The 24,964-nt window shown below is 39.8% G+C and overlaps 1 protein-coding gene across 1 annotated transcript; it reads left to right on the top strand.

Moving 5' to 3' along the window:
- The first annotated feature begins 1,690 nt into the window (after positions 1–1,690).
- On the top strand, positions 1,691–24,504 carry LOC139448100 (monocarboxylate transporter 12-like). The gene is made up of 6 exons (XM_071229614.1): positions 1,691–1,757; positions 15,449–15,548; positions 16,128–16,271; positions 20,206–20,349; positions 20,714–21,727; positions 24,151–24,504. The coding sequence occupies exons 2-6, from the start codon at positions 15,488–15,490 to the stop codon at positions 24,297–24,299; spliced, it is 1,512 nt and encodes a 503-aa protein (XP_071085715.1). The 5' UTR covers positions 1,691–1,757; positions 15,449–15,487; the 3' UTR covers positions 24,300–24,504.
- The last annotated feature ends 460 nt before the right edge of the window (positions 24,505–24,964 follow it).

The following is a 24,964-nucleotide window of genomic DNA, read 5'->3' as shown; positions in this document are numbered from 1 at the left end:
GGTTGAATTATTCGAATAACTTTTCATGTCAGTCAGATCTCCGTCCGCTTTAACGAGATCATTTACTTTGACGGGTCTCAAATGGCCAGCCATGTTTGTTTACAAACGGGGACGTAGTTTTTGTTTTTACTGTAAAATGAAAATCATGTGAAATAAATTTAAAAAATGATAATGTGAAATCATGTTGTTAATATGAAACTATGTGTCTTGTCTTAAAAATCTCGAACCAGTGAGATTGTAGCACGTAAAACATCTGAAGGGAAAGCGGGGATTTGTGAATGAATGGAATGAGAAAAAAATAGTTCCGTTGTCCAATGAAAATTTATCTTTGTTCCACTGACCAATCAGCTTCGAGAATCACTAATTGCACACTGTGTAACTATCAAAAAGTTATTACACTGCATATTTGAGCCCATATGGGTAATAATAAAAGAAGTCTGTACCATAATACTGCTAGTTTGCTATATTTCTCTTGATTTAGTCTAGTCCCAAAACATATTGATCTAGTCTTGGCTATTGTATCTAGAGGTACCCTAACACGTTCGCCGTGTACCATATACAATGGTGTGGATTTTCTAGGAAAAATTTCTAAGAAATGTTGCATGTTTTTTTTTCAGTAATTTGGAAATTTTCGAAACTCCATTTTTCACAATTATACAATAAGATAGGAAAAAACCATTAAGTTATACACTTTTACCTGCTATTGTAATGCTAGATTAAACTGTCTACTTCTTTTCAGTATGAGTGAGTTAGTTGGTGGGGGTGGGGGTCGGGGGGGTGGTGAATGAATTAGGCCTGTGAAACTCCCAAATGTTAATACATGCTAACATTTTTCAAACAGTTTTTGATTGACTGTGAAGATATGTTTATAATCCTTTTTTGAACCGCCAAATATAATAACTTTTGATTTTTAGAAATTGAGTTTCACAAATCAGAACTATATATGTTGATCAGGGAATGGCGCGTTTGTAGGATTGACGTTTTTCGTTCATTTTCTTACATTGACAGGAAGCGCCTTTTACTTTACTACACACACAAAAGCTTAAATTACTGAATTTGTTGCCCTTGAGCTGGTGGATATCAGGCGTAGGCGTATAATATATAGTCTGGAAGGTAATTTAAGGTACCGACGTTTACTACAATATCTGAAAAACTATCGGACCTACTCCAGTCAAGGTTGGTAAGAGATTATTAAACAGTCATACATAACTGACTATTACATTCAAAGAAAATCGGTGCATGAATAAAAAAAAATCTGTCTATTTAGCTATCACTATATATTTCATCAACAACCAGACCTGTTTGTCACGGGTGGAACGAGCATTCATTGTAACAGCCATCTGCATAATACTACCCCTGCGTTACAGGGCCATATGACACAGTTGAACCAATCAACTCAACTCGAAAGGGTGCACGGGAATCACGCACGTTGAGACGCCCAACGCTAACACTGTATTCGTGCGTGCGTGATTCCCGTGCACCCTGTTATGTGTAAGTTTAAGAATTATTTTTTATAGCGGGTGGGGTATACAAATTGAAAAAAAATATAGATGTACACCTCAGCTCCTTTAGAGATTTGATAGCTGGTTTATTTTACGTGCGGCGCACGGTATTATCAAATTGTCTAGTTATACAATGTATATAAGAGCATCAATAGAGTGCTCTCCCTTGGCACATCAGCTGTGCGTGGGAAGCCAGTGTTTGTGCATGCATACCTTGACACTTGAGTGTAGGCCTAATCAGCAGGAGGTTTGGGGGTGAGTTGGACGAATAATCGCTAACAGTATAGTCAAGTTTATGAATTGTCATTTTATTGTTCACAAGATTAATATCTGAATTTAAGGCCTAATCACTGACTCTTAATTGACCTTCAGCCGTTGATGCAGATTCAATCACTCCAAAAACTGCGAGCAGGTGCCCTCTCCCCTCCAGCAGACATGCGGGTCACTGGTCGCGTGCTGGTCACTGGTCATTTTGTTATTGTGTACACCCTGTGGGTCGGCGGTGACCGTTAGATTCGGTGTGGTTTTTTTAAGCTATTGTTTTCTATATTTAGCAGGCCGTTACAACGACACATGCTACTAGAATGTCAAGACCATGCCCCAGCCCGTGCTAGGTTAAAATAAGAATTGCAGTTAGATCCGCTATCTGTCATAAATTTCCTAAAGCCAAGAGATGCAATAGCGAAGGCCAAACTAACTCTATTTCTGAGAGATCGACAGCTACTCGAACGTATATAAACAGAGCAGCCAAGGATAAAAATGGAATCATATCAATATAAGAAAATAGAAATCATATCAATACAAAAACAGAAATTATGTGAATACCAAACTCATGTGTATCAACTCACACACAGGAGTCCCAAAGAGGGACAGGTCAGCCGAAATTGCCTAGGCAGAAGGTGACCTCTTAAACACTTAATGCAACAACAACAACAACAACAACAACAACGACACATGCGCTGATTTAGGCCTAGTACATGGGAACCTGGATTTGTGAAAGCTTCAGCATCACAGTCCAGGAACTGACAGTAGACTTTGTACAGCCCTCGAAGGTTAGTCTTCTATTCCGAAGCCTGAACACTAATCAAATCTCCTTACTCATGTAATATCAAGGCCTGAAAGTATTAGCATCTAGTGGGTTTTGTTTGTTGTTTAACGCCGCACGTAGCATGTGTTGCTGAAGACCTATTCTACCCTGGATGTTCAGGGGTCCATTTAGTAGGTGTTTTGCAATTGTGAAACATATAATTGATAGAGTAGCGGCCAGCCCGTAAAAAGAGGCTTATTTAAGAAGTAACCCCTCCCCACAGCAGAACAAAGCACAACCACATTTGTCTTCACAAGACGTCACTTATGCATTAGAAAATGATGGTTGTGGTGATTTCTTTTGGTGGCACACATGTCTTTTGGTGGTAAAATGCACATTTGTATGACAAAATTAAGTAAATCAAATAAATGTCTCTTAAAAAAGTCAGTTTGCATATTGAAATGCTCATTTTATAAACAAAATCAGTGTGCTGACTTAGGAAACCTAAAATAGAACAAGAAGCAAAATGGTTTAAGTTGAGTGATCGGCCAAAATGTGTCAAACTGGAAAAATCACTCAATTTTCATTTTTAAATTATTTCAAAACTAAAGATAATGTTACCTCCATATTGACAATCATGTCGTGTGATATCTCAAAATCTGCCTGAATGCTTTAGGAGCTTATGAAAAGTTCCACAATTAACGGATTAATATAGTATAGTATAAAATATGAAAATTTAATAAAGGTGATCCCTCCCCCCATGCTGTTAAAAAAAACACAAATATATGATAGTATATTAAAAAAATTAAAAAGAATTAAAGAATTTATAACCAGACATCACCATAAGAATATCACATTTCACAATGTTCCAGATCCAGAGAATACCCTTGATTATCTCAGCTCAGCGCAATAACGCTATTGAAGCTTGGGTCCCAAGCAGTGTATTGTTAAGTGGCACAAGAATGTGAGTTCAAATAGTTTTTATAAGATCCTATCCTTATCATTCTCTCAGCTAATTTGTAGTCATCTAATATGATCTGTTTTCATATTAGAGGTGTGCACACTCCACCGACACACCTACCAACCGAGCCCTCTCTCTATCCCTCTAAATCTCTAAACCGTTTGAACAGTTTTGGTACTTGGTGTATCTTGCTCTGGGATGCTTACAATATGACAACATCAACACCAAACATGTCCGTTCACTTTGTACATTTCTGCAATCTTTGCTCAACTCTTGCTTGCTGCTGTATTTATCAAAGCAAAGTGATAAAATAGTCAAGTCATCAAGTATTTAATGTCTAAATGTGTTTCGACTGACATCGCACAACGGTTGACATATCTCTTCTGACTCTTCTTGACTCTTGATTGTTACGACAGTTGATGTATGTAAACGTACCTGGACTCGCAAGTGGTAGGGGTAACTAATGAAGGACACCAATAACTATGTTCCACACTTTTTGGATATTGAGCCCCTGACATGTGCCACATGTCATTGACGTGTAGAGTTAAAACACACGAAGACTTTGTTCCTTTTAGCGACATAAATCCAAAGCATGTTTACAGCTAAGTATGTTTAAACCTTTTTTTATTCCTCAACACATTATTACACTCTACAAATGTGGTAACATCTTATAGACAGGACCCTTAAAATTCAGTATTGCAGCAGATAACAGCACAAACTATTTTTTGAATAGTTATAAAACATCAACACCAGAGAACAACCAGTCTCAATTATCCGCCAATACAGATTCTATTGGGTGTAACAGCAAAATAGCCATGAAAATTATATGAATAGATCACTGAAAATCAGTAAGAATGGTTAACATGTGCTGCCCTACCGGTAACACATGCCACTCGCAAACTTGGCATAAACGTAGGCTAGCGCTGGGACGAGTCCAGATTTACTACCCGGGTAGCCGCTGTAGGTCTCAAAAGGAAGGTACAAACTGTCAAATTGAGAAAAGTTTGACTGCAGCCCTGGCAAAATGTGTTTAGATACACGTATAAAACGATCTGGTATACACTGAAGTTGACTGAAGTTTTATTTTTATTCAAACATATAAAAGTCAGAAGGAATGGGCGTAGTAGTCAGGAAGAACTGCGAACATTAGTGAATTGTAGTTAAAACATACAGTTCTAGATAATTTTTGTCTTTAAACAATATATAACGTGACTAACCACAGGTCCGGGTAGTCATGTGGTTACCTGGGTCCTAATCAATACCCGCCCGACCCAAGTACCCAAGTTACCCATCTCGGCCCTTACGTAAGCGTTGTATGTTTCCTTCCTTGAGATGGTTGTCTTTAAAGAGACCAGAGAATCAAGTAATGGACCAGACAGAAACCCAATGACACGATTATGCATTTACTGCTTTCTGTGGAAACTAAAAACTGATATATTCATTTTGAATTACATCTGCTGTGTACAAGTGCAGAAGTGTGTTGGGGATGCAGCATGGCTACAGAGCCACAATATTTACTCATGCCATGAGTAAAGATATTTCCTGTTTACATCTCGGTCATATTCATATGTTGTTCTGTGTATAATTTAGAACTTGACCTTCAAAGTGACATTGACCTTCAAATGTACCTCCTAGGTGGTTTAATTAATCATTGATTTTAGGCAAACCTTCAATTATATCCTACATAGAAAAGGTATTTGCAAACAGTGATATGTATTTGTTGTATAATTCTATTATAAATGAAATTAGCAATGGGAATATAAAAGTGCACATTTTGACAAAATAGGGTGTGAGGTAACATATTACCATTTTTTTAGATATCATAAAAGCTATGTGGAATATGAAAACTGCCGTCTCCTCATAAGAAGTGTCAGCTCATTTTGAGATATCAATTGGCTTGGTTGATAATACTAATAGTTCATTATGGTTCATTTTCCAATAATTGAAAAATGAAAATAGAGCCAAATTTACTATATTTTGGCTTCTTTTCTAATAACACAATTTGCGAGAGGCTATATTTAAAATAATAATAATAATTCAAGTCTACTATGTGTAAACTACCACATAAATGATGAAAATAAGGACACAATGCATACACTTCCTTTTAAGGGGACCTTTTTTTATTTTCTATATTTTTACAAAATAAAAGTGTATTTTGACCCCAAAACAGTATCTGCCACCAAAACATTTGACCACAACCATCATTTTCTAGTCTGTTGGATACAAAAACATAAGGAAAATCTAAGTTTGCTTTGTGTGTCGGCAGTTTGAATGTCTGGCCACTACTGTATAAGCACATTGTTTAATAAATTGACCTGAAAATTATATTGATGATTAGTTTGGATATCAAAGCAATATCTTTTTCACATAAACCTTTCATTAAGACTATATAACTAGATTGAGTAGTTTTTGTTGATTGACAGCTAGGTTTCTTCTGGCACTACCATTGATTGCATGGTGGGGTTTACATTGATTGTGTACACAGAGATGTCTCAGCGTCACACACAGATATGTTCCAGGGCGTGATCTATAGCTGATGTATGGCTGTATAAAAGTGCAACCTATTATTGAAAAATGCAGCCTGATATTCATGTCTTCTTGCACCAAGTGCATGAAAAAATTGTGTCTGACAAACCCTTACTTGTCCACACAAAACTGATCCTTGAACGCACTTGATCAACACCTCCTACGTCTATTTGCCATTCAACTCCACTATAATCTCTGTGTCATGCTTTCTTAGGCTTGACGTCATCAAATTAGAAGTACTTCCAGATTTTGTGCACATGTTCCTATTACGTTTTACAGCAATGTGTTATTGATTTATGTGACGCTGTGAGCAGTCCGGCTGATGTTTCAACTTATTGGACCAGGATGTACTGGCTAGCGACCAGTTATCGCCCTTTTTTCCTGTTATTTCTATAATATTCTGGGTATAAAGTTCACAGTACCAAACTCTTTTTGTAAAACAATGAGCAAGTACACCTATTTCTGTCCAGGGAAAGACTATCAGTCCATTTCTGTTATAACACGACGAGAGGGAATCAAAACAGTGGAATTAGAACCTAAATTCCCATTGACTAACTGTAGTTATCCGTGGCCAGTTATCGCCATCGTTTAAACAGCAGTCCCAACATTATCAAGTGCATTGCTTCAGTTATACAAATTACATTTTATTTGGTATCGCACTCAATTATTTTATCCATTAAAATTAATAAATGTATTTTGTTATCAATTTGTCATCTGCATGCCAACTGATGTATCAATCTACACATGCTCAAACATGACGCAATGTACAATGGATTTCGCTATATATATATACAGGTTGTGTTTTTTAACAATAGCTGAATAAGGTTTTAGAATTGTGTTTGGAAGAAATGACAGACAGATGGTAAGCAATGGCAAAAGGTTTTGTTTGGTGCAAACAAAAACTTGCTTTTCAAGTCAAAAAGCAACTGGTGCAAGTTAATTCAAGTTTCATGAATTACCGTATGCCACCTAATAAGCGCCCAGGGTGCTCTCAAAATTAGAAGTAGGGGGCTCTTATTAGAATAGTAGTTTGGTGAAAAAAAAACAGGGTTGAAAGATCGTAAGTTTCATGGTTTATGCTGACAGACAGATACATGTTTCCAGAATTTAATTGTCCATAATTAAGGGTCTATATAACACATGAGTATGTATTCTACACGAATAAATAAGTCCTGTGTTTGCATTGATCAATCGGAAGGGGTGCTAATTGGGATTGTTCACTAGCCAATATGTAAGCAAATATCGCTGTGGGCGCTTATTAGAGCGGGGCGCTTCATTTTCCACTCTCTGCCTATTTATTTTTTTTAAAAACTGTTTCATTTAAGCCTGGACTGTGATGTCTTTAACATTCATTGTATATTATTACAACTATAAATTTTATGGAGGAAGAGTGTAAGATTCAGTCATCCTATTCTAAGTTCCAAATAATGTTTCCTTATTGTACAGTTTCAGGAAAATGACATGACTTTACAGCTTAGCAACAATTAGTACAATGTACTGTTTTGTTGAAATGGGTCACAGGTCATTTGTTTAGATGTTCAGGTGTGTTAAGGGGAAGAATACTTGAGATCTGTTCTCAAACTCTGATCTGTCCTCTGACCCTTTTCCCCAGGCAGGTGTGTCCACAAGCCTATATCAAAGCCTAGTCCCTACCCTTGCCACATCGAGGCCACTTTTTTCCTGGCGCCACCTCGCAAAGATCACGAGTTGTGCCCCTTGTAATGAAAATCCTATTGTATATCCTTATCTCGTATAGCTTCACAAGAGATGGCGACTACCATAGGTGACAACCAAGTTGATCAGACAACAAAAACGAAAAAAAAAGAGCAAAATGCTGAGGGTACTTGTCGAAGTAGTCTAAGGTGCTGCGATTCGCTGTGCAGAGTTGTGTCCCTTTGGCACATCAGAAACCTATAAACCTATGATTGTGGGTTCGAATCCCGGTTCACCCCGATTATGTTTCTAGGTTTTTCAGCACCATACCCGTGCTCGTGAGTTTCACCGAAGTGGTAAACGTCTGAGACCTGCATTACTTATGGCTTTCCTCCCACATTAAGCTGACACACCGCGATATAACTGTAATACTGTTAAAAGCAGCGTTAAACCCAACTCACTTACTCACTTGAATTTGACTTTCAATATGGCCACTACATCAGCCATATTGTGAGCAATATCTAATGCAGTTACCCGCCCATCTTGTTTCAAAATGTTATGAAATTTATGGCCTATGATTTATGATAAGTGTAATTTGAGACATTTCCATTTACTTTTTGAGTTAGTGCTGTTTTCTCAAAAATGTGTAATTCAATATTAAGATAGCACCTTATTGTAAGATGAGTCATGTGCAATTATATCTGGAATTATATATGTATTGGTTTATAATTAGAAAGAGATAGTTTACCCAAATAATATGATCCAAAGTTGCTGAAGAGCTACAGTGTCTTGCTACTATCTGACTTTGTCCCGCCTGTGCAACTACTTTCCAAACCCAAGCAGATGGCCAACACAGTGACTTCCACTGAAGTCAATTACTTGTTTCATATGCGATCATCACAGTATTGTCACTATTGTATCAAAATATGTTTATTGCAATAACTGTATGTATACTGCAATACTTCGGTATTCTAGTGACTTTAATGGAGCCATATTTAATTATTGATGCTCTGTGGCCTCGTCATGCTCATTCAAGCACCAATAAAATATAATATTATCTGGTGTTTTGTATTATTCACAGTCATATGATAAATAATTTGGAACAGCATGGCATTTAACACAGATGTATATATGTTTGCAGCACCATCTGTTGCATGAAGGGGAGTTAACATGACTCTATCATACACATGTATCAGTTAGCACAGGGAAGTGTTTCACTGTATGGATAGGGAAGCTACACAGCCTGAGGTGGTGCATGTACACTGCTGCGCTGATACTGATACGTCAGGTCACCTAGTGTGTAAGTACCTGATTCCCATATATTTGGAGCTTGGTATCAACGCACATTGGATGCATGGGCCCTGTCTGTTGAGGTGAGTGAGAGAGCTGGGTTTAGCATCACTTTGAACAGTATTTCAGTTATATCACGGCGTGTCAGCTAAATGTGGGAGGAAAGCCCGATGTGATGCAGGTCTCGGACATTTTCCACTTCAGTGAAACCCATGAGTGTGGATATGGGGCTGAAAAACCTAGAAACATAGGCCTAATCAGGGCTAACCAGGATTCGGTCCAGCGATCATAGGTTTCTGGCATACTCAAGGGATGCTACACAGCCAATTGTGGCACCTCAGTCAAATGGGAGTTACAGTTGTCATGACTGATGATAAGTCTCCAGGCAGTGAGAATGTTTGGACAGAAACAGTTTGTGCTTCTGAAGGAATACACAAGCCTCGATACAATGCTGATATTTCAACCCCTTTATTGGTGGTAACTTTCAGTTTGAAATATGTTACAGTCAGTATATTTAGTATGGTACTTGGAAGCTGAAGACACCTGATGTTTCTGCATTTGCTGAGCTGATGAAATACATTGATAATAATATATATATATGTAGCCTGTCATCTGAATCATGATGGTATATATAGTCTCTACCTGTGACAATTTGGAGTTTGTTGGAAAGAAGGTCTATTTTCTTAAGAATTGTTTCCCTTCATCATTTCAACAAATTCCTGAATGTGATTGAAGAAGATCAGTGTCATCAATTGAATGTCCAGATCAGCCGAGTGGTGAATTACCTATATGCGTGTTGACAAGATACTTAGCACATGTGTGAGAGGGGTAAGTCTGGACAGCCTGCGACTGCACCCTATGCCATCCTTCTCACACTGAAAATGAAGGAATTGATTAGTATCATCCCAACAACTTGAATAATAACCAGTTTTTATTCTCCCGGTTTGAAAAAAAAGAAGTCATTCTTACTTATAAATCTAATAGTGACTAAACCATGTCATTATCAAGATTTTGTTTGTGTATGCATGAGCTTGGACTGCGTCTCGTATTATTGTAACATTTAAACTTGGTGAAAACCTGTCAAACAGACCTTCTTGGGCGTGTCTTGATATTTTTAGACATTTGTACCCGAAATTTACTACATTTGGTATTCCTGGTTTCAACATTAAGAAAAAAGATAACGAATAATAACAATTCACAAGAGAGTGAAAAGACGATTATACAGAAAAAATGGAATTCATTTGCGAAGTCATGTTAACAGGAAAGTTGAAAAATATCGTTTCACAGCTGACTTGTAACGTGAACTATCGACACAGCAAATTAAAAGAACCAATAATGTATAATCAAATCCCCGTATTCCCTACCCGAGTAAATGGCACTTCCAGGTACTGCAGGACATATGAAAGTTGTGCTTCCAATAAGGCAACTCATATATTTATCAGTGATAAATATCAGTGACCCTTGCTGTTGATAATGTATACTGACCATCCTGTTCAACAGAATCCTGTTTCAACACATGTTTAGATGCATGAGAAATCATTATGTCACCTTCAGGGATAGTTAGTACCCTGCCCTGATGTGTAAACAGAGAGTCAACAAGTCAGGCTGCTTCATCACAGATGGCAGGCAATCACAGCGCCCCCAACTCTCAGAGCAGTGAGTACTGGTAAGCACTATGGTGACAGATAGAGACAGGTGTTGCAGGAGATTGATCTCCAAGTCACCAGCTGGACGCCAGAAGCAGTGCCGTAGCCAGCCGGGGGGGGGGGGGGGGGGGGGGGGGGGGGGGGGCTAGACTTTTCATAGAAAACAGTTTTATTTGAATCAAGTTGGGGACAAGTGATACTTGTACACATATTTGCCGCCCCTGTCAAAAAAAAGTTAACTACGGCCTTGAGAAGAATCTATCTTCTATCAAAATTTGAAGCTGGATGTATTCAGGACTTGTGATGCTGCTACTCTTCATGGTCAGTTATTTACAGTGGGAATGTGACATTTTCATGGTATTGAATAAAGGACCGGACAATGGGGGATCTTTTAACATTTATGTTCCATTTACTAACCCACAAGGTGTGCTGACCCAGACAGACCAACCTTAAACTGCTGGTGCATGTGGTATGTGACGTACAAGTGGTTACTGTTGCACCTACAGACTTAACTAGTTCAGTCTTCACTTTTACATCTCCCTGAGTCAAGGGAGTTAACTAACTATGCCCACTTTCCATCCTTGTCGAACTCATCTTGCAATTCTGGCCTCGATTGTAGCACCACTTGTGACTATTACGAGATATATCCCTTCTATGCCCCTCCTATTGACCGATCAGATTCCACCTTCCATATCATTTACATTGCTTCAAATAAAACGGCTGGACCCTATCAAGACAATCTGACCGATAATCAAGATCTGTATTGTAACAAAACAGGTCTTACCTCGCAAAGTGCATCCAATCTTGCGAGCTCCTTGATTAAAAACATGAAAAGATTTGGAAAATATCTGTTGATGCTAAGTTGACGGTACACATGCTTTGCAAATCCTGTGAACTGGATGTTGATTTCATCACACGATTTTGAATGGACAGTGCATAGACTCGTATATAACTCCATAGTTCCAGCCTAGTTTGACAAGGGTGGAAACTGAACTTTTACAGTCAGTTACTGTATATCTTGAAATTAACGCGAGCGTGAATTAAATGCGAAAAATGCAAGTGGTCTTTGCTGGCATTATTAAACATCACATTTATATCAACAATAAGACATTTTGGATAGCAGAAATACCAACTTAGACATACACTGAAAAGAAACAACTATGTATTTCACACCACTGTTTAATGAGCAGCGTTTGTAACAAGTATATAACAATTTCATTCGAACACTAATTACATGCTGTGAATTGTCACTGCTGGAGTTCTACTCACTTACGTCATCACTGATCACACCTGCAAGTCCAGACAGACGACACCCATGCAACATGGTGTTTGCTCTTTGCGACTGCGTCAAAGGCCGACACGAGCCAGCGCATGTGTATTGTTTTAGAGGAAGTACTCTACTCAGCGCTAACAAGCGGTGCTATTTGGTGTGTGATTGGATTAACGTAAGGTTGGATTAAGGTGAGAATTCTCCTGTAAACCTGACAGAGGACATTTTCCTTCGCTATAAATCAATGATGCTTGAGAGGAGGAGGGGTAGGGGGGCGCATTTTTGGCTAGGGACCAGTGGTCGCATTCTTTTGGACACACATTAATTTCACGATTTAAGTAACTTTTATTGGAGACATTCACACTGGTGAATGGGCAGTATGTATTTTGGCCTAAACAATGATATATCTCTGGACATGTCTGTAAATACATGTTCCCGGAATCAGGAATGACCACGACTGGTTTATGTTGTAATAGGAAACCACTTGATGAACGTCTGAAGTAAGGTGGTGGGGTCAGCTCATCGTTCATTACAGGTCACTTTGCTGTCATGTTTAAAGTGTTATCATTGATGCTCGATTCCACACTTTTAGACATAAAATATAATTTAATTGTTTGTGTATCACTAGGCCTGTCTGTCATGTTATCCCTGATGTATCTATATGAATGTTCAAGAAGTCGTCACAGAAACAGGGACAAACAACTAATGTAAACAACTCCATTTCCTGACAATATGGTCAAAGTCAAGGAGATGGAAGTCCATTTTGATATTTGTAACATCTAGGACTGCACAGAATAACTGGGATACTTCAATACACTTTTCAAAGTATATTGGGTAATAAAAATATAACAAGTTTTGTAATTATTTGCATATTTTAACATAATATCTAAACAAAAATTTATACACAAATTATGTTTATCTTTGAAATTGATTGACAAAACAATGGCAACATGGAAGTTATGTTTCTTTCACGTTGTTAACTCCCTTTGTCCATGACTACAAGATTGTTGACTAAACACTTTAGTTCCCAATTTATCACAGTACAGTTACCTGTATTACAATACAATTTTGCCCGTACACATTTATGTCATGATAAAATCAGTTTGATTGTTAACATGTATTTGAAATCACCTTTGCCATGGGATGTCTAATAAACTAATAGACTTACCCGTATTAATACAGTCGTCTTGCAGTATTGCCGAAAGAAAATCAGAACATTCAGGTGTAGCAGGTTTCTGCATGGGTTGTGAGGGAATTGACTAGTCAACATATGTTACCAACACAAGACATTACAAATATTATATACACCTATTAATGTTTCATGCCCATCTCTTGAGGTACACTATTATTTGTTGTTTGTTGGGACACTACTGTTTTAAGAGCATGTATCAGAATGTTGTAAAAAAAGAGTTCAGTTGATAAACACCTGTGGTGGCACTTCCTGTAAGGTCCACCTCCATTATACTGGATTCCTGTCAGTCATATTTGTTTGATGCTTCTAATAAAATGGCACACAATAGCATGGTTTATTAAAAGAAAATATAAATCTCAAATTCTCAACACAATCACAATTTAATATAATTAAACCTGGAAATTCAAAGCAATTCATAAACATTAAAAATCGCACATCAACATAAAAAAATTACTTGAAAATAAGATAACCTCATCAGTTGCACACTTCAGGCCCATATTTAAAAAAAACATAATGTTTTCATTAATTTTAGTACACTAAACTACAGTTATAACGAACTCAAAGGGACCACTAATTTTAATTTCATAATAACCGTAGTTCTTTATAAGCATATACGGCATATATACAGCAAATGGCCTGGACTAAGAAATAAGTTCATTATATCGGTCAGTTCGTTTTAAGCGTGTTCGTTATAAACATAGTTTTCTGTAACGGAAAATGACATTTTTTTACAAAAGATTTTATTATCAAAAATTAAATAGGGGCATGCTCTCCAAACCCCTTGTTAATTTAGCAAGATGGACGAAAGAAACAAAAACTTAGAAACAAAAGAGGTCACGCACGTATTTCATTACTGGTGACCATGGTGACTACTGGTTTGTATATTGCAGATGAACTAATTGGTTGATAGATTGTAGATTTACATTTGGTTTATTTCTAATTATTGTCAGAATTTACACAAAAAATGAAATCAGATGAGAAAATGTTGATATAGAAGGAACATTTAAATTGAGTTCTTTTGTGGTGCACATTTTTCTTCACTTATTAGTAAAGGCATGGATGTTTAATAATTATAGTTCCATGGGAACGGCCTGTCAAAGGATGTCCGTTTGCTGCAGACGTATCGCCAACTTCATGACACTGAACATGTGGTAGTTGATGGTGGCGTGAACACTTTTTGTTAGAAAGGAATGCTATCACAGGAAATAAGATACAGACTGATCATGTGAATTTGCATTGCTCAGTGCAGTACTGCTCATTATCAGAACTGACTAGTACCAGAGATTTGTTTTCAAATCAACAAGTACTGTACTACTCTTTGGTAGAATTTATGAGTACTGGTATGATATTGTGCCTCAATCATTCAAAGACCCTGTATTGTAATTTGGGTTTTGGTGCCAAACTAATGCAACCATGACTGAGATGACAGAATTCAAGTGCATCATTAGCCAATGGCATTGCCGGATTGGGAAGAAATCCATTTTCTGCTGACATGAAATGATGTATATTTCCTGTTGAAACAGAAGGAAATGCCTGATATGGTAAACAGAAGTTTAACAATGTTATGAAGAACGTTTCTGAAAATAAATAAACAAAGTACGGTAACAATTTATCATGAGAGTGTGTAGTATTATTTGTCCATGTACTGGTATTTGATACGGTTGTAAATTTGCAATTAGCAATCTGTACAATACATCGATACAGCATCTATCTGGGGCACTGCCCCTGACTTACAGAATTCCTTCACCCTCGTTGTATACTATGTAGAAAAAGCCAGGACAATGATTATTTTTCATCGTGTGATGCTCGTTACTTTCTGTTGTGGCAATTCGTGTTTTAATTGCAGACAAATGTCAGTGATCTAAACCAACATTCACTACAAAACGTGCTAGACTCGTGAAGATCATGGTTAAGATAGGTCTTCACAGGATCGGGTGGTCAGGCTCGCTGACTTGGTTGGTGCATGTCATCTTATCCTGATTGTGTGGATTGATGCTCATGATATCAATCACTGGATTGTCTGGTCCAGAATTGGTTAATTACAGACTGCTGTCATAGCTGGAATATTGCTGAGTGCAGCATTAAAACAACAAACAAAACATGCAAATTTCGGGTAGTCAGTGGTAAACAACCGTTTTGAATGAAGGTTCAACAGGGAAGAACTTTTACCACAATACTAATAACCATGGCAGAAGAATAATGACCTTTCAGTCAGACCAATTTACAGATAAACTACTTCTAACACCTGCAAATTGAAAGCTCTTTATTCTTTTGCCATGAATTTTAGATGACAATGACACTTGACAGTTATCTATAACGTCAACATTGGAAGGTGAATAGCTTTGTCAAAGCTTATTTGAATGCAATTTCTGTGTTTTCAGACACAGTACCTTGTTCCACACCAGGCAACACTGACAGCCATGACGGGGTCCCCTAGCAAGCTACCTGTGGACAGAGGATGGGCCTGGACTATCGTGCTGGGTATGTGGTTGTGCGTACAGCGTGATATACGATCCAGAACAAGGTAAAGAACACTCACTGTGGAGGCTGTGTTGCAATAGCCACCAGCCATGACAGATTAACTGTGGCCCTGTCAAAAAGCCAGGTGTTCTTTAACTTCATTTGAAGTCTACAGTCTGACTAGTTCATCCTCAGCTCTGAGGTCCAATAGAAACCTGCAGGTGCTTCTCATCGCACAGGCAGTTGATGACCCATCGCACAGGCAGTTGATGACCCATATCATCCAAACCAGTCTGAAGTACTTGTACCTGTTTCGGCAGACATGTATTAACAGCTGTGGCTCCCCATCAGTAATGAGTAATGAGTTCATTTACTCATGATACTTAACTAGACTTGACATAATTTTTAAGTGATACAACATGTACAAAGATCCGACTAGTTCTCTAAATCAGTTCCAGGTGTGTGTGTGTGTGGAAGGTGGGGGGCAGGCAGTTGTCTAAGGCATCCCGATCCACTGTGAAGCCTTAAATCCCTTAGGGCTGCCAGCAATCTGTGGTCATGGGTCTGTATCCCAGATGACATGAGTGTTTTGTGTTGCAGGTCACTTCATGAACCTGTTCTTCATGGTGGGCATCGCCAAGTCTATTGGTATTCTCCTGGAGGAGTTCCACCTCCACTTTGAAGTTCCCATGGCTGTAGCTACCATGGTAATGAGTGTCACAGGCATCGTCTATGCTTTTGCTGGTAATAGAAAGACTTATAGGAGTAGCTTGTGTAGAGAGAACAACAAAATGTGCAGGTTACCTGTGGGTGCGAAATCACATTTCCAAGTGTCTTTAATTCTTTAATGTTTTCTTTTTCAAGATGAGTTTAAATTGATAGGGAATAAGTTACAAATATTACATTTATTTACCCTTTCACAAAAACTGTTGACTAAAACGGATCCATTAGCATGATTAGAAATGCGCCAATTGACACAAAAAGGTCTTGTCAAATACACTTTTAAAAGATGTAAGGGTGTACGTGCCCATTAATAAGGGTGTACTTGTCCCTGACTGAGGGCGTACTTCCCCATGAATAAGGGTGTACTTGTCCATGACTGAGGGCATACTTGTCCATGAATAAGGGTGTACTTGCTCATGACTGAGGGTGTACTTGTCCATGACTGAGGGCATACTTGTCCATGAATAAGGGTGTACTTGCTCATGACTGAGGGTGTACTTGTCCATGACTGAGGGCGTACTTGTCCATGAATAAGGGTGTACTTGCTGATGACTGAGGGTGTACTTGTCCATGACTGAGGGCATACTTGTCAGTGACTGAGGGTGTACTTGTCCATGAATAAGGGTGTTCTTGTCCATGACTGAGGGTGTACTTGTCCATGACTGAGGGTGTACTTGTCCATGAATAAGGGTGTACTTGTCCATGACTGAGGGCATACCTGTTCATGAATAAGGGTGTACTTGGCCATGAATGAGGGCATACATGTCCATGAATAAGGGTGTACTTGCTCATGACTGAGGATGTACTTGTCCATGACTGAGGGCGTACTTGTCCATGAATAAGGGTGTACTTGCTCATGACTGAGGGTGTACTTGTCCATGACTGAGGGCATACTTGTCCATGAATAAGGGTGTACTTGCTCATGACTGAGGGTGTACTTGTCCATGACTGAGGGTGTACTTGTCCATGACTGAGGGTGTACTTGTCCATGAATAAGGGTGTACTTGTCCATGACTGAGGGCATACCTGTTCATGAATAAGGGTGTACTTGGCCATGAATGAGGGCATACATGTCCATGAATAAGGGTGTACTTGCTCATGACTGAGGATGTACTTGTCCATGACTGAGGGCGTACTTGTCCATGAATAAGGGTGTACTTGCTCATGACTGAGGGTGTACTTGTCCATGACTGAGGGCATACTTGTCAGTGACTGAGGGCATACTTGCCCATGAATAAGGGTGTACTTGTCCATGACTGAGGGTGTACTTGTCCATGAATAAGGGTGTACTTGTCCATGACTGAGGGCATACTTGTCCATGAATAAGGGTGTACTTGTCCATGACTGAGGGCATACTTGTCCATGAATAAGGGTGTACTTGTCCATGACTGAGGGCGTACTTGCCCATGAATAAGGGTGTACTTGTCCATGACTGAGGGCATACTTGTCCATGAATAAGGGTGTACTTGCTCATGACTGAGGGTGTACTTGTCCATGACTGAGGGCATACTTGTCCATGAATAAGGGTGTACTTGCTCATGACTGAGGGTGTACTTGTCCATGACTGAGGGCGTACTTGTCCATGAATAAGGGTGTACTTGCTCATGACTGAGGGTTTACTTGTCCATGACTGAGGGCATACTTGTCCATGACTGAGGGTGTACTTGTCCATGAATAAGGGTGTACTTGTCCTTGACTGAGGGCATACTTGTCCATGACTGAGGGCATACTTGTCCATGACTGAGGGCATACTTGTCCATGACTGAGGGTGTACTTGTCCATGACTGAGGGCATACTTGTTCATGAATAAGGGTGTACTTGGCCATGAATGAGGGCATACCTGCCCATGAATAAGGGTGTTCTTGTCCATGACTGATGGCATACTTGTCTATGAATAAGGGTGTACTTGGCCATGCAGGAGGTGTGCTTGTCCATGAATAAGGGTGTATTTACCTGTGAATGAGAGTGTACTTGTCGAAAAATCCGGGTGTACTTGTCCATGAATGAGAGTGTTGTTTTCCAAAAATGAGGGTGTACTGGTCCGTGTATGAAGGTGTACTTGCCCATAAATAAGGTGAACGTGTCCATGAATGAGATTTTTGTTTGTTTGTTTGTCTGTTGTTTAACACAGCACTCAGCAGTAGTCCAGATATATGACGGCGGTCTGTAGATAATCAAGTCTGGACCAGACAATGCACTGATTGACATCATGAGCATCGTTCCATGCAATTGGGATCAATGACATGCACCAACCAAGTCAGCGAGCATGACCACCCAATCCCGTTTGTCGCCTTTTACGGTAAACAGAGTCGCTTTTTACAACAAGCGTGGTTGCTGAAGACCTATTTTACCCCAGATCTTCACGGGTAGAATGAGTGAGTACTCGTCCATGATTGAGGGTGTTCTTGCCCATAGTTTAGTTTAAACATATTTTATTCTCATGACGAGGATTGGGCACAAGTTATCACAACTTAGAACGTCCTCTCCCATAGATTTACATGTATTCTTGTTTACAGTTAATAAATTAAATGACAGAAAGGAAAGGAAAGAGATAGAATAACGTATGTACATTCACATTGCTCACTCAAACCTTTTTGTTTTCTTTATATATGTATGTACATTCCTAAAAATGCTTTCGTTCACATGGTTAGGTAAAATTGCATTGCCAACTAGCATCAGGTTAATATTTACATCACAAATATTTTTTTCACAATTAACAATATAATATGATAGTGAGTGCATCAGTTCGTTTCTAGCTGATTTAAATAAAGGACATTCAATGAAAAAATGATATGAATTTTCACTTGGGCTGCCACATCGGCATTTTTGATCCTCGTTTAAACCTTTTCAAAGAAGTCATATTTTAATTCACTGTCATCATATCTTAATTTTGTATGTATTATGTTAAATTTCCCTAGACCATGTGAGAAATATGATGGAACTGTAGATCTTTCTGTTCTTAGACTGGATTTAAATCGAGGGAATGCTTTAATATTACTTTGCTGAATAGGTAATGTATTCCACAATTTGATAGCGGATGGTATAAACGAGGATTCAGATCATTTAGTATGTAATAGAGGCATAGTTATATTGTGAGCAGTTCTAAGGTTGTATGTTGCGTTTGTCCCGACAGAGTGAGGTACAAGATCTTTCAGGTATGAAGATGTCATATTGTTATATATTTGATAAAATAATCACAATTTACGTTTTCTCCTGCGCTGTGATAAGGGCTCCCAGGAAGTTTCGAAATATAAATTTTTGACGGAGGTGTAGGTTGCCCATAAATAAGGGTGTACTTGTCCATGAATGAGGGAGTACTTGTCCATAAATGAGGGTGTACTTGTCCAACAGAGAAGATTTTTGAAAATATTACAGTGTATTGAAGAAAAGTGAATATGAAGAAAAATCAGTGCATTTTAGTGATTATTATCTGCCATTACTTGTGATTCCAACTATGTTTCCTGTGGTAAGTTGATCAGTAGGTAGCCTGTGCCTTGTGGTGATGTTAGGATAAGTGATCACGACACAGGAGAGTCACCGGCCAGTGAATTACATTTGATCTTCAACTGAGTGTCACCTGTCCACTACACATTTAGAGTTGTTGCAAGGATATCATTTGTTATTTTAATCAGCGAGGACGTAAACCACTATATGCTCTTAATTTGTCTCATGTGTTAGCAGGGCTTCCAACATGACTGAGGGCCACACCCCATTATATCTCAACCATGTTAACTAAACGTTGTACATGTGTATATGGCTGTACACTATACATTGTACTGGACCAGCAGTCTTTGAACAAGGATTGTGAGAGTAACTTCATCAGTATATATTCCTGGAGGATTGGTCTTTATTTATCAAACAATTGTGAACATAAGTGTCTCGCCAATTCCTAATTCACAATTATGCATATGAAAGTTGTAAACTGAACACCACTAACCTCTTGATTGTTCTTCAGCACCCCTCAGCATCCTGGTGGCGGAGAAGTTCACAGCCCGCAGAGTCATTATGGTGTCCGGAGTTGTGGCCCTTGTCATGATGGCCCTGAGCAGTCTGCTGGTCAACATGGTGTATGTCATCCTGTTGTTTGGTGTCGGTTTTGGTGAGTCTACAAGGCAACCGTCCTCAATCATTTTGTACAAAGGATAATGGAAGTAGTTCTTGTGGTCATTTTAAAAAGAAACTTTACACCATAAGAAATTAATCAGACTGTTGGCAGTGTCTTAATTTTGTGCATAATTTATCAGTTTAGTTTTTGTCTTCTATTCAACTGGATTGGGTACATGTCAGCACAACTATGAAGACCCTCCCTGAACTTCAAGTAACTATCACTAAGTTAATTAATGCATTGAGAATATAAAAGGTTCCAAAAGTGTAATGTGGTCTGCTGCATTGTCCTGCCTCATTAATACTTGTACCAGCTTCTTCTTCTCAAACTTATTGGTCAAGCTATGTGCTTGTTTCAGGGCTTGGTAATGCTGCCATCTATGGAAATGGCCTGATCCTACTCGGTCAATACTTCAAGAAACGTCGGTCATTGGCCAATGGCCTGGCACTGTCTGGGTCAAGCATTGGCCAGTTTGTACTCCCCCCGGTCATACAGTTCTTCCTGGAAACCTACTCACTAGGAGGCACTGTGTTGTTGATCAGCGCCCTCTACTTTCATGTGACACTGTTTGGATCTCTCTTCCGCCCCATTTCTTACTACCAGAAGGATTCACTGAGTGATGAAGACCAATTTGTTGACATACTTGAAATGGAGAAATGTCATGACAGTGATGTTCATGAGAAGGCTAAGATGGTCACAAGCAATGGGGAGATTGGTGTGGAGAACATGAGTGACCATCACGACCATGACGACCATGAAGTGCATGCAGTGATGGCCAGTACAGGAAGTATATACCTGGGCTCCGTCACAAGCCTGGAAGACATGACTACAGAACATAACGCCAGTCGTATCTACAAAGACCAACCAAACATTTCAAATAATGTTGCTTCAGTACTCAGAAAAATGTTTGATTTTTCTGTTCTCAAAAACTATGTTTGTGTTTTATATGTGATTGTGAGTTTCTTAGGATTTTTTGGCCATTTTAATTTTGTGTTATTTCTACCCTCGTTTGCTTTAACTAAAGGCATAACAAAGTACAACAAAGCCCTGTTGGTGTCTATTTGTGGAGCGTGTGACCTGGCTGGACGTGTCCTCTTCGGCTTCGTGGGAGATTTGAATATAATTCAGAGATACAAGATTAAAAGTATTTGTCTGATACTTCTAGCAGTAAACACAGGAATGTTTATCTTTGCTGACACGTTTGCATGGATTGCAGTTCACTCTGCTTTGTATGGGTTTTTGGGAGGAGGATTTGTTGGCATGATAGCTGTGGTGCTGATAGACCTTGTCGGCCTGGAGAAGATGGCGCGTGTCCTTGGCGTTGTCTTGCTGGTGCAGGGGATTGGAGCTGCCACAGGGCAGCCGTTGTTAGGTAAGTCACTACAAGATAGCCATTGCTAGTAGGTCACTGCAAAATAGCCATTGCTAGGTACGAGTAAGTCACTGCAAGATAGTCATTGCTAGTAGGTCACTGCAAGATAGCAATTGTTAGATACGAGTAAGTCACTGCAAGATAGCCATTGCTAGTAGGTCACTGCAGGATAGCCATTGCTAGTAGGTCACTGCAAGATAGCCATTGCTACGTACGAGTAAGTCACTGCAAGATAGCCATTGCTAGTAGGTCACTGCAAGATAGCCATTGCTAGTAGGTCACTGCGGGATAGCCATTGCTAGTAGGTCACTGCAAGATAGCCATTGTTAGGTATGAGCAAGTCACTGCAAGATAGCCATTGCTAGTAGGTCACTGCAAGTTAGCCATTGTTAGGTACGAGTAAGTCACTGCAAGATAGACATTAATAGGTAAGTCACTGCAAGATAGCCATTGCTAGTAGGTCACTGCGGCCTAGCCATTGCTAGTAGGTCACTGCAAGATAGACATTGCTAGTAGGTCACTGCAAGATAGCCATTGCTAGTAGGTCACTGCGGGACAAACGTTACTAGGTAAGTCACTGCAAGATAGCCTTTGCTAGTAGGTCACTGCAGGATAGACGTTACTAGGTAGGTCACTGCAAGATAGCCATTGCTAGTAGGTCACTGCAGGATAGACGTTGCTAGGTAGGTCACTGCAAGATAGCCATTGCTAGTAGGTTACTGCAAGATAGCCATTGCTAGTAGGTCACTGCAAGATAGCCATTGCTAGTAGGTCACAGCGGGATGGTCGTTACTAGGTAAGTCACTGCAAGATAGCCATTGCTAGTAGATTACTGTGGGATAGACGTTGCTAGGTAAGTCACTGCAAGATAGCCATTGCTAGTAGGTTACTGCAAGATAGCCATTGCTAGTAGGTCACTACAGGATAGCCATTGCTAGTAGGTCACTGCAAGAGAGCCATTGTTAGGTACGAGTAAGTCACTGCAAGATAGCCATTGCTAGTAGGTTACTGCAAGATAGCCATTGCTAGTAGGTCACTGCGGGAGAGTCGTTACTAGTAGGTCACTGCAAGATAGCCATTGCTAGTAGGTCACTGCAAGATAGCCCATGCTAGTGCGTCACTGCAAGACAGCCATTGCTAGTAGGTCACTGCAAGATAGCCATTGCTAGTAGGTCACTGCAAGATAGCCATTGCTAGTAGGTCACTGCGGGATAGTCGTTACTAGGTAAGTCACTGCAAGATAGCCTTTGCTAGTAGGTCACTGCAAGATAGCCATTGCTAGTAGGTCACTGCAGGATAGCCATTGCTAGTAGGTCACTGCAGGATAGCCATTACTAGTAGGTCACTGCAGGATAGCCATTGATAGTAGGTCACTGCAAGATAGCCCATGCTAGTGGGTCACTGCAAGACAGCCATTGCTATTAGGTCACTGCGGGATAGACGTTGCTAGGTAAGTCACTGCAAGACAGCCATTGCTAGTAGGTTACTGCGGGATAGCCGTTGCTAGGTAAGTCACTGCAAGATAGCCATTGTTAGTAGGTTACTGCGGGATAGACGTTGCTAGGTAAGTCACTGCAAGATAGCCATTGCTAGTAGGTTACTGCGGGATAGACGTTGCTAGGTAGGTCACTGCAGGACAGACGTTACTAGGTAAGTCACTGCAAGATAGTCATTGCTAGTAGGTTACTGCGTGATAGACGTTGCTAGGTAGGTCACTGCAGGAAAGACGTTACTAGGTAAGTCACTGCAAGATAGCCATTGCCAGTAGGTTACTGCGGGATAGGCGTTGCCAGGTAGATCATTGCAGGACAGACGTTGCTAGGTAGGTGACTGCAGGACAGACATTGCCAGGTAGATCATTGCAGGACAGACGTTGCTAGGTAGATGACTGCAGGACATACTGTTGCTAGGTAGGTCCCTGCAGGATAGACATTGCTAGGTAGGTCACTGCAGGATAAACATTGCTAGGTAGGTCACTACAGGATAGACATTGCTAGGTAGGTCACTGCAGGACTGACGTTGCTAGGTAGGTCACTGCAGGATAGACATTGCTAGGTAGGTCGATGCAGGACAAATGTTGCAAGGTAGGTCACCTAAGGACAGCCATTGCAAGATATGTCACTGTAGGACATCGTTGCTTGGTAGGTCACTGCAGGACAAATATTTGCATGGTACAAATATATCCAATACAGCCCATGCAAGTCTATAATGTTTATCAAGTCTAGATTACTGCAGTATCATAAAGAGTCTCTGGGCTCCTTTTTATTATATTTATATTAAGATACTAGATGCTAGTCTAGTCACTGCAGGACAACTGTTGCAATGTTTTGTCATTTGGGCTTGTTTTACATTTTCTACAAAATACCGACAATAATCTAAGTGTGAACAACAAGAACTAAAACTGTCTGATTTGACATTTGCAGGTTTGATAAAGGACATGACTGGTCAGTACGACATTGTTATCTACATCTGCAGCAGTTGCTGTCTGGTCAGTGGGATTTTACTGCTGTGCTGGCCTATGGTCAGACGCATGGAAAAACGACGGCAGGAACACAAGGGCACCACAACATAGCATGCTGGAAGAGTAAGGATGGATGGGAGTAAGGAAACATACTGTCCACCAAGGATGTCCTTGTGGTTGGGAGTAAGGAAACATACTGTCCACCAAGGATGTCCTTGTGGTTGGGAATAAGGAAACATACTGTCCACCAAGGATGTCCTTGTGGTTGGGAGTAAGGAAACATACTGTCCACCAAGGATGTCCTTGTGGTTGGGAATAAGGAAACATACTGTCCACCAATAATGTCCTTGTGGTGGGGAGTAAGGAAACATACTGTCCACCAAGGATGTCCTTGTGGTGAGGAGTAAGGAAACATACTCTCCACCAATAATGTCCTTGTGGTGGGGAGTAAGGAAACATACTGTCCACCAAGGATGTCCTTGTGGTGAGGAGTAAGGAAACATACTGTCCACCAATAATGTCCTTCTGGTGGGGAGTAAGGAAACATACTGTCCACTAAGGATGTCCTTGTGGTGGGGACTAAGGAAACATACTGTCCACCAATAATGTCCTTCTGGTGGGGAGTAAGGAAACATACTGTCCACTAAGGATGTCCTTGTGGTGGGGAGTGAGGAAACATACTGTCCACCAAGGATGTCCTTGTGGTTGGGAGTAAGGAAACATACTGTCCACCAATAATGTCCTTCTGGTGGGGAGTAAGGAAACATACTGTCCAC

Source organism: Haliotis cracherodii, unplaced genomic scaffold, assembly GCF_022045235.1.
Source record: "Haliotis cracherodii isolate W230 unplaced genomic scaffold, xgHalCrac1.p SCAF_7, whole genome shotgun sequence".
Taxonomy (NCBI): Eukaryota; Metazoa; Mollusca; class Gastropoda; order Lepetellida; family Haliotidae; genus Haliotis; species Haliotis cracherodii.
The sequence above is the reverse complement of the archived record's forward strand: the minus strand, read 5'-3'. Positions and strand labels throughout refer to the sequence as shown.

Coding starts and splice junctions, on each gene's coding strand:
- LOC139448100 (XM_071229614.1), top strand. CDS start 15,488: ATGACGGGGTCCCCTAGCAAGCTACCTGTGGACAGAGGATGGGCCTGG. Junction 15,549..16,127: donor GGCCTGGACTATCGTGCTGG/GTATGTGGTTGT, acceptor TTTGTGTTGCAG/GTCACTTCATGAACCTGTTC. Junction 21,728..24,150: donor CACAGGGCAGCCGTTGTTAG/GTAAGTCACTAC, acceptor TGACATTTGCAG/GTTTGATAAAGGACATGACT.